Source organism: Pongo pygmaeus, chromosome X (genome assembly GCF_028885625.2).
Source record: "Pongo pygmaeus isolate AG05252 chromosome X, NHGRI_mPonPyg2-v2.0_pri, whole genome shotgun sequence".
Taxonomy (NCBI): Eukaryota; Metazoa; Chordata; class Mammalia; order Primates; family Hominidae; genus Pongo; species Pongo pygmaeus.
In genome coordinates, this window is record NC_072396.2 from 140,234,253 (window position 1) to 140,244,420 (window position 10,168).

At 41.5% G+C, this 10,168-nt stretch overlaps 1 protein-coding gene across 1 annotated transcript; it reads left to right on the top strand.

The window, feature by feature from the left end:
• Positions 1 to 5,480: 5,480 nt before the first annotated feature.
• LOC129025107 (cancer/testis antigen family 45 member A3-like) lies at positions 5,481 to 9,570 on the top strand. The gene is made up of 4 exons (XM_054472637.1): positions 5,481 to 5,649; positions 7,576 to 7,824; positions 8,204 to 8,297; positions 9,513 to 9,570. Exons 1-4 carry the CDS (start codon positions 5,481 to 5,483, stop codon positions 9,568 to 9,570), a joined length of 570 nt encoding a protein of 189 aa, XP_054328612.1.
• Positions 9,571 to 10,168: the final 598 nt, after the last annotated feature.

Sequence of the window (10,168 nt, forward strand, 5' to 3'; positions counted from 1 at the left end):
AAATTTCAGTTTTTGATGTTGTTGTTGTTTTTGTTTGTTTGTTTTTCAGTTGGAGTCTCCTCTATGGCCGGGCTGGAGTACAGTGGTGCATTCTCGGCTCTCTGCTACCTCTGCCTCCTGGGTTCAAGCGATCCTCCCACCTCAACTTCCCGAGTAGTTGGGACCACAGGCGCGCGCCACCATGCCCAGCTAATCTGTGTGTGTGTGTGTGTGTGTGTGTGTGTGTGTGTGTGTGTGTGTGTGTGTGTGTGTGTGTGTGTGTGTGTGTGTGTGTGTGTGTTTGGTTGGTTGGTTGCTTTGTAGAGCCGGGGTCTCACTATGTTACCCAGGCAATTTCATCCCGCTGTGTGAGAAGATTCTGCGTTCTTCTGCTTATGTTGCTGTGCAGTTGTTACTGAAGGTCGCCTGTAGAGGGCGCCAGAGTCAGCGAAGGGGAGGGCTGCGCTTCCCGGTTCTCTGGGGCACGAGGCTTCTCCTCAGGACTCTGGCGCCCCCAACAGGTTCCCAGTGTTCGGTTGGGGCAGGCACGCTGTGGCTGGCTACTTCCCTTCCTTCCATCCCCCTTGGGCCAAACGGGATCAGTGCTTCTGGTGAGACATCTCCCCATGCACATCACTCCCAGGTGCCCTAGGGGGCACATTTCCAACAACTCCCAGAGGGCAGGTTTCTAGAAAGTGCCACCAGTGGGGAGGCGCCACAACTTCACTGCCATTTTGTGAGGTGCCGCCGTCTCTCCTCCAGCAAGGTCAGGACTTAAGGACTGTGAGTGGGGCAGTTTTTCCCTGGATGCTTTAATTTCACCCCAGAAAGTGTCCTTTTTCCTCGGAAAGCGTCTTTTCTTTGGTGTTCTCTGTCTGGTGTGTGGTAGGGCTCCCTTGGGGAAGTGGCTCAGCTCTGGGGACACCGCCATGGGCGCCTGTGTCAGCCGCGGGGGAGGGTATTCCTTGGGCACCTCGTCTCAGTTGTGTTGTGAGGCTGGGGGCTTTTCTTGGGGGCTCCCTCTCGGTGATGCTAGGGACTTTTCCTACTGAAATGACCTGAGCCCGGGGGTGGGGGCCATGCCTTGGTTGCTTGTGTCGGCCTCGGGTGCGGCGCTATTTCTTTCCCACTCAGTCGCAGTCCTGAGGGGGGGCTCTGCCTTGGGGACTCTATCTGTTCTCATGGAACATGGTGGGGGTGGCTGTGTCCCGGACGCATTATCGCCGCCCTGTGGGATCACTGACGGGGGCTTTATCTCAACCTGCGAGGGACTCTTCCTTGGGTGCTGATGTCGGCCGTGAGGCACATTTGTCCTTGGATGTCGCTCGCTCTCAGCTAGGATGTGTTGGCTTTTCTTTGGTTCTGCTTATCCCCAATGTGGACGCTTACCGGATGCTTTGTCTTGGTGGTGGGTGCTCTCTCCCGGTGCTGCGGGGGAATAGGGTGCTGTTCCTTGGATTCTCTAAGCCTATGGTGGGACTCGGGGAGCTCTGTGTCAGCCATGAGGGAGGCCACGTGATCTTGGGAACTCTCTCTCGCCCCGGGTTGGAGTGCTTTTCCTTGGTGGGTTGATCTCAATTCTGAAGGAACTCTTCGCCAGGATTCTATCTGACCTTTCGGCCACAGCCTCAGGTGTCTGTGTGGGAATGGGAGTCCAGAAATATTCGAAGGTTCCAGCTGTGCCACATTCGAACACTCGCTGTACAGTTAGTCTTTTGTTCCAGCCACTCTGATGGGTGTGCAGTGATCTCTCCTTATGTCTACACTCGCATTTCTCTGCTGATTAATGAGATCGAGCACCTTTTTAAAAAATTGTTTTTATTTATTGATTTTTGTTTGTCTTTTGAGATGGGGTCTCCCTCTGTCACCCAGACTGGATTGCAGTGCCACCGCACCCAGCTATTTATTGTTTTCTTTTTTTTTTTTTTTTAGCACCATTTTATGTGTTTATTGGTCATTTAACTATGTCTTTCATGAAGTTCCTTTTCAGGTATTTTTCTCCAGCTTTTACTGAGATGTTTATATTTTAAAAACGGATTTGTAGTTTCCACATATTCTGTATTTGAGTTATACACACATGCACGCAGGCATATATGTACATATATAAAAATACATATACAATTTTAGTATCTTCTATAAATCTTTTTTGCTTTTGCACTATCTCAATAATGTGTTTTAGATGAACAGATTCTCTTAATTTTATTAATCAGTGTATTATTTATGGCTAGTGCTTTTTATTATTTTAAGAAACATCTTTGAATCACCCAATGCCATTACGATTATATATATAATACTTTAAGTTCTGGGATATATGTGCAGAACGTGCAGGTTTGTTACATAGATAGACACATGCCATGGTGGTTTGCTGCACCCATGAACCCGTCATCTAAATTAGGTATTTCTCTAATACTATCCGTCCCCTAGCCCCCCATCCCCCAACAGATCCCACTGTGTGATGTTCTCCTCCCTGTGTCCATGTGTTCTCATTGTTCAACTCCCACTTATGAGTGAGAACATGTGGTGTTTGGTTTTCTGTTCCTGTGTTAGCTTGCTGACACATGTCCCTTCAAACGACATGAACTCATTCTTTTTTACGGCTGCAAAGTATCCCATGGTGTATATGTGCCACATTTTCTTTATCCAGTCTATCATTGATGGGCATTTGGGTTGATTCCAAGTCTTTGCTGTTGTGAATAGTGCCGTGATAAACATATGTGTGCATGTGTCTTTATAGTAGAATGATTTATAATCCTTTAGGTATATACCCAGTGATGGGATTGCTGAGTCAGATGGTATTTCTGGTTCTAGATCCCTGAGGAATCGCCACACTGTCTTCCACAATGGTTGAACTAATTTACACTCACGATAATAATATTCTAAGTTTTCTTCTAGATCTCCCAATCATCTGAAATAAATTCTCATGGAATGGAGTAAAGTCAGAGCCCAGATATATTTGATGTGATTATTAGCCATTAGAGTATGACTCTTATGAAGTGCCTATTCAGCTTTTCCCCCCAAATTTTAGTGGGATGTTTGTTTTTTAGAAATTCATTTGTAGTTCTGGATATATTCTGGATTCCATTCATTTGTTGCTAGATAAATATGTATATATGTGTGTAAGTAATATATATTTTATACATAACCTATACTACATACTGCATAATGTATAATCTACAAACATGCTTTGGTTTTTCACTTCTTAATAGTGTCTTTGAGGAATGGAACTTTTCCATTTAATTATGTCTAATTAAACAATTTATTCTTTATGGTTACTGCTTGTTTATCCTCATTAAAAACATCTTTGCCTATACTATAGTTGTGAAGACAGTATCTTAAGTGTTTACTAGATTGTCTATCCATCTTTAATAAAGTTTTGTGGAGTGGGAAGAGGTAAGAGTCAAGGTTTGTATTTTCCCTGCATTTATCAAGTGCATTTATTAAAAGCACTATCTTTTCCACAATCATTTACAGCTCTTCTGTATTTTGTATTTCCAGATTGTTTCTGGCCTCTGTGTCCTCTTCCCTTGGTGTATTTGCCTGTCATTGCTCCAGTACCACACTGTTTTAATTACTCTACCTTTATAGTAAATTTCATATATAGTAGTGCATATCTACTAACTTAGTTCTTTTTCTTAAAAAAAAAAACTGTATTTTCCTTGGCTTAAAAAAACTTGGCTTTTCCAAATCTTTAATTTGCATATACTTAAAAATTGATCTGCTTGTCAATTTTCAGAAAAACTTTTGTTAACATGGTGGAATTTTAAATATGATTGCTGTGATCATTCTGCGAGACTTGACAATAATGTCTTTTAATAATGTCTTCCAGCCAGGCACGGTGGCTCACGCCTGTAATCCCAGCACTGTGGCAGGCCAAGGCAGGTGGATCACTTGCGGCCGGGAGTTCAAGACCAGTGTGGCTAACATAGTGAAACCCCGTCTCTACTAAAAATACAAAAATTAGCCAGGCGTCATGGCAGGCGCCTGTAATCACAGCTACTCGGGAGGCTGAGGCAGGAGAATTGTTTGAACCCGGGAGGTGGAGGTTGCAGTGAGCAGAGACTGTGCCACTCTACTCCAGCCTGGGCGACAGAGGAAGGCTCCAACTCAAAAAAAAAAAAAAAAAAAAATGATGTCTTCCAATGCATGGAAAGAATATTTTTCTCCATTTACTACAGTCTTGAATTTCTCTGAGTGATGTTTTATAATTTTTGTGTAGTGCTGTAGCACATCTTGATTAGATTTATTCCTAAATATTTGATGTTTTTGGTACTGTTTTTAATGACATTTGAAATCTTATATTCTAATTATTTGTCGCTATTAATTATACAGAAATGCCATTGGTTTTCATTATATCTAGTAAGTTGACTAAATTTGCTTATTAACCGTAATGATTTTATTCTTCTGCATTTTTCTATGTACAGAACAATGTCATCTGTGAATAATGACAGTTTTATTTCTTTCCAAATTTTAAACCTATTGTATTTTCCTGATGCTACAGCACTTTTTAGAACCTCCAGTAGATTGTTGAATGGATAGTGGACATCTTTGTCTTGTTTTCAAACTCAGGGAGAAAATACTGATACATCACTATGAAGTATGACATTTACAATTTTTTTGTACATATGCTAACCAGAATAAGAAAGTTGCCCTTTTTCCTAAGTTGGTGATAGTTTTTATCACGAATGGACTTTAAACATTGATCCATGTATAAAAACGATCATGTGGCGTTTCCCTGTTTGTTGTTGTTGTTAATGTGGTGCATTACATTTATCGATTTTCAAATGTTAAATCAATGTTGCCTTTCTGCAATATACTCCAACATGATGTATGTCCTTTTTAAGTACTATTGCATTTTATTTGCTCACCCTTAGTTTGGAATTTTTGTGTCTAAGTTCAGGGGTGATATTGGCTTGTATTTTTGGCCTGATCTTGTAGTTTTTCATTCTTCTAAATTCCTTGTCAGATGTTGTTATCGGTTTTGTATCAATCTTCTAATGAGAGTTCCTAATAAGGGTTCATACAGATTGGTTTATACATCTATTTGAATACATAAGTATAAATACTTATATATTAAATACATATTATGTATAATATAATGTATAATATATAATTTACAATATAATGTATAACAAGGGTTAATACAGATTGGTTTATACAGCTATTTTTCCTAATAAGGGTTAATACAGATTGGCTTATACATCTTCAAATAGGTAATAATATTTTTATCTATTTTTGGTTGATGACAGCTGCTTATTCCACAAGCATTCTGATTGATTTGGTTTTACCATCTTAGTTCTGTTTTACTTAGTGTACATTAAAATTAGGTTTCTTTTCCTGAGAACAGAGTGTTTGCTCAGACTTGGTAAATCTTGGCTCGTGATTAAAAGTGAAATTAACGATTCAAAGTTTTGGTTGTATACACATATGCAGATTTTGCCATTTTGTGATGGTTAGATTTTTGTCATGAATGGAATATGTTCATTGATGTTTTTCAGGAAACAATGACCGATGAAACAGAGAAGGTGGCTGTAGATCCTGAAACCATGTTTAAACGTCCCAGGGAATGTGACAGTCCTTCGTATCAGAAAAGGCAGAGGATGGCCCTGTTGGCAAGGAAACAAGGAGCAGGAGACAGTCTTATTGCAGGCTCTGCCATGTCCAAAGAAAAGAGTAAGTAAGCCTGTCCTCACCTCCTCTTCATGCTCCTGCCTCATCCGCTCCAGAGAAACTGTCCTTGTCAAGGTTAACAGTTTCGGCTGACATTGCCATTAATTTCTCGGCAGCATTTGACAGTTGTTCACTCGCTTCTTCATGAAAACCTTCTAGGATTTCCATTTCCCACAATCTTTTTTTTTTTTTTTTTTTAAATTTCTTGTCCTTATTGGTGAATCCCTATCATTTTTTTCTTGATATGGAGTTTTGCTCTTCTCAGCCAGGCTGGAGTGCAGTGGCACGATCTCGGCTCACTGAAATCTCCGTCTCCTGGGTTCAACTGATTAATCTGCTGCAGCCTCCCGAGTAACGGGATTACAACCACCAGCTACCACACCCAGCTAATTTTTGTAAGTTTAGTAGAGACGGGGTTTCGCCATGTCGGCCAGGCTGGTCTCGAACTCCTCACCTCAGGTGATCCACCCACCTCAGCCTCCCAAAGTGCTGGGATTACATGCACGAGCCACCACCCCCGACCCCATCATTGTTTTTTTCTACATTTCTTTTTCTTCTCTTCTCTAAATACTGTAAAAAAAATCTCAACCCCAGCATCTCTCTCTCTCCTTCTATTCCACTCTGCCATGATCAATCACTGAGCTCCTGTGATACCTCCATGTTTCCCATTATTGCCCACATCAAACACATACCCTCCAACCCTGCAGCCAGGTCATCATGTTGGCATGTAAATCACATCATGCCATGTCGCTCCTGAACACCCATCCTCAACACTCCTAAGCACTCAGAACCGACTGTGAACAAGCTTTGGTCTACAGTGTTCTGCATGACCTGGCCTCTGTCACCCTCTCCTAACACGGGCCCCATCATCTCCTGACTCTCTCTGCTTCTGACCTTCACCCCGTAGTGCCCAGTCCATCCCCACTCCAGCCCATACCCTTGGCCTTACTGCAACCTGGAATTGCCCCTCTGCGTCTGGGCAGGTAGCTCTGCTTCTTCCTTCAAGCCCTGCCCAATGATACCTCAACAGAAAGCTGTCCCCAACCAGCAGAAGCTCCTGGGGCTCCCTCTGCTGCTATTGCCCACAGGCCTGTAGACTGCTTCCTTACCACCAGCCCAACGCTGTTTGTTTCATTTGCTCATTGTGCACATACTGTCTGACCGCCCCATGAGGATGTGAGCTCCACAAAGGCAGGGAACGTTGCTCTCTGGGCTGTTTACTGCTGATCCCCAACTACTGGCATGCTGCCTGCCACAGACGATGAATAAATGAGAGGTGTCAGACCTGGAGTGAAAAGAAAGTCACTTTTGTGAGACAGAAAGGAAGGATGAGGAAAATCATACACTAAAAGGGACTTTTTGGTGATGGAGTGCGCATAGAACTTTCAGCAGTAATGGCCGCCTCTATTTTCTCAGAATATATTTGATGTAGAGAGGAGGCCGGTTGCAGTGTATCCAAGTTGTCTGGCTTCCAGCTCAATAAAGCATGGCGGTTTGTAAGTGAATTTGAGAAATCATGATATCAAGTGAGACTTGCTGCTTTCAACTTGCAAAGCATAACAAGCTGAAACTATCCCATGAGTACCAGGGATCTGTGAATGTTGCTTTGGAGTTGTACTGTCTTACTTGGTTTCCATATCTATTCATAGGGCCAGAAAATAAGAGGTGGTTTTATTGTATTATGTGTCCTGGCCTCAGTTTGTGAGGCCTGGGATTTCTCCCTGGTGTATCCTCCCATTTATGAAATAAACAATTCCCTAGAAACTGAGGAGCACATAGATGTACCCAGAGGGGTGATGAAACACACATATCTCACAGCTCAACTTGTCAGTTTGGTTTCCAGATCTGTCTTTCATGATGTCTATGTGGAGGGGAAAGAAAGTGGTCAAACTCCAACTGATGGCTTTTACTCAAAATCTGTTTCACCAGAGCTTAAGACAGGACATGGTATTCCACCGAGCCAATTGGATTCTCAGACTGATGACTTTACTAGTTTCAGCAAAGATAGGCTGATGCAGAAACCTGGTAGAAATGCACCTGTGGGAGGAAACATTACCAGCAGTTTCTCTGGAGATGACCTAGAATGCAGAGAAACAGCATCCTCTCCCAAAAGCCAAGAAGAAATTAATGCTGATATAAAACGTCAATTAGTGAAGGAAATCCGATGCATTGGACGAAGTAAGTAGTATAAGAATGTCTGTTTTATAAAACTATAGGAAGTCACTCTTTCTATGATTCAGAAGATATTCATGTTGCCTGTTGAGTTTCATTCTTTGCCAGAGTTGAGATTGCACATAATTTATGGTGGTTCCTCTTTTCTTTGACTAAAGCATAGTACATTTTTTCTTTTTCTTTTCTTACTTGGTTATGGTTAAAGGAGTTACATTCGTATGTATGTGCAGGTGTCTTTTTTATTATTTAGGTTTTGTATGTGCAGGTATCTTGAGTTAAGCATTTAAAACATTTTAGCCTCTGAAGCAGGATTGCTGAGGTATAGATTCACTTCTGTTCTTCTTTATATTTGATAATACTGAAGTTTTTTTAAAAACATCTTCAGAATATGAAAAAATCTTCAAAATGCTTGAAGGAGTGCAAGGACCTATGGAAGTCAAGAAACAATTTTTTGAATCCATCATCAAGGAAGCAGCAAGGTGGGTAGAAATAGGAACTGTCCAATTTGTTTTGAGCACTTGGGCTCAATAGAGTACTGGGGGTGAACGTGGGAGTACAGCCCCTGCCTTGAATTTCTCAAATCCTGGTCCTCACTCATAGTTACAGGTGTCTCCACAGTTACTTAGGCTAATGTTATTTGAATCTAACTCATTCTTCGAAGACTATGGAGACTTCCATTCTCACCTTAGTCTGAGGTGTGCATTGTCCCTCAATTGACACTCTTTGTATTTGCTAGACTACCTCTTTTTAAAAAATTTGTGTAGGGACATAGCAGATGCATATATTTCTGGAGTATATGAGGTATTGTGATACAGACAACAATGTGTAATAATCACATCAAGGTAAGTGGGGTTTCTATCACCTCAAGCTTTTATCCTTTGTGTTACAGACAATACAATTATACTCTTCATTATTTTTAACTGTACAATTAAATTATTACCAACTATAGTCACCCTGTTGGGCTATGAAATACTACATCTTAGTTATTCCATTCTTCTACCTATTAGTCATCCCCACTTCCCACACCCTCCACCCCCACTAACCTTCCCAGCGTCTGGTAACCGTCATTCTCTCTAGCTCCATTAGTTCAGTTGCTGTACATTTTTGCTCCCACAAATAAGCGAGAACATGTTAAGTTTGTCTTTCTGTGCCTGGCTCATTTCACATAACATAATGACCTTCGGTTCCATCCCTGTTGTAAATGACTGAATCTCATTCTTTTTTTATGGCTGAACAGTACTCTCTGGTGTATATGTACCATATTTTCTTTATCCATTCATCTGTCAGTGGACAGTTAGGTTGCTTCCAAATCTTGGCTACTGTGAATGGTGCTGCAACAAACAAGGGAGTGCAGATATCTCTTCAGTACACTGACTTCCTTTCTTTTGGGTATATATCCAGCAGTGGAATTGCTGAATCATATGATACCTCCATTTTTAGTTTTCTGAGGAACCTCCAAACTTTTCTTCATAGTTGTTGTAGTAATTTATATTCCCACCAACAGTGTATGAAGGTTCCCTTTTCTCCACACCCTCGCCAGCATTTGTTATTGCTGGCTAGACTACCTCTTACCATGCAGATACATTTCTATTTGCATGCTGACTGTTACTTCATCTTTTTATCCGTCACAGTGCTTCCTACAGCATAGGTTCTTTGGCTATCTTTTGGTTAATGACATGTCTCTTTCTTTTCAAATGTAAGAGACCAGACTTTGTTAAGCACCTTAAGAAGAAACTGAAACATATGATTTGAGAATACTTGTCCCTGGAGGATTATCACACCCCCAAATGCATAATCTCGTTAATGATTGAGGAGAGAAAAGGGTCAGATTGCTGTTTTCTACGATGGAGCAGGATATTGCTGAAGTCTCCTGGCATATGTTACCGAATCAAATGGCCTTCCAGAGGCTAAGAAATTGCTGTTAGTAAAAGATATTCTTTTTCCCTAAGCATTTTATTTGAAAAGATAACCTGTGTTTTGGTTATTTTGTATTCCCACCTGTGCTGGTAGATATTATTAACCTATTAGGTAAATACTATTACAGTCGTGGTTTCTGCAGCAGCTCACATTGTTGTAGCTGGTATTTATACCCACCTTCTTTCACTACCCATTTCACATTCCCTTTGCCCTAAGATAGCATGTCAGTTGGTCATGATGCTTGGCCTGGCAGGATGACTCAAACCTTCATTACAGAAGAGTCTGAACCATTAGATATCCTGCCTGGATGGGGTTGCTGTGATTTTCCATTAACTCTAATCGAAAAACACGGGAGGACTAAGAAGCTCTCTAGACATATCACGCATACTCTTCCTTAGCCCCTGGTGTAGTAGGAACTCGATCTGTTGGGTTT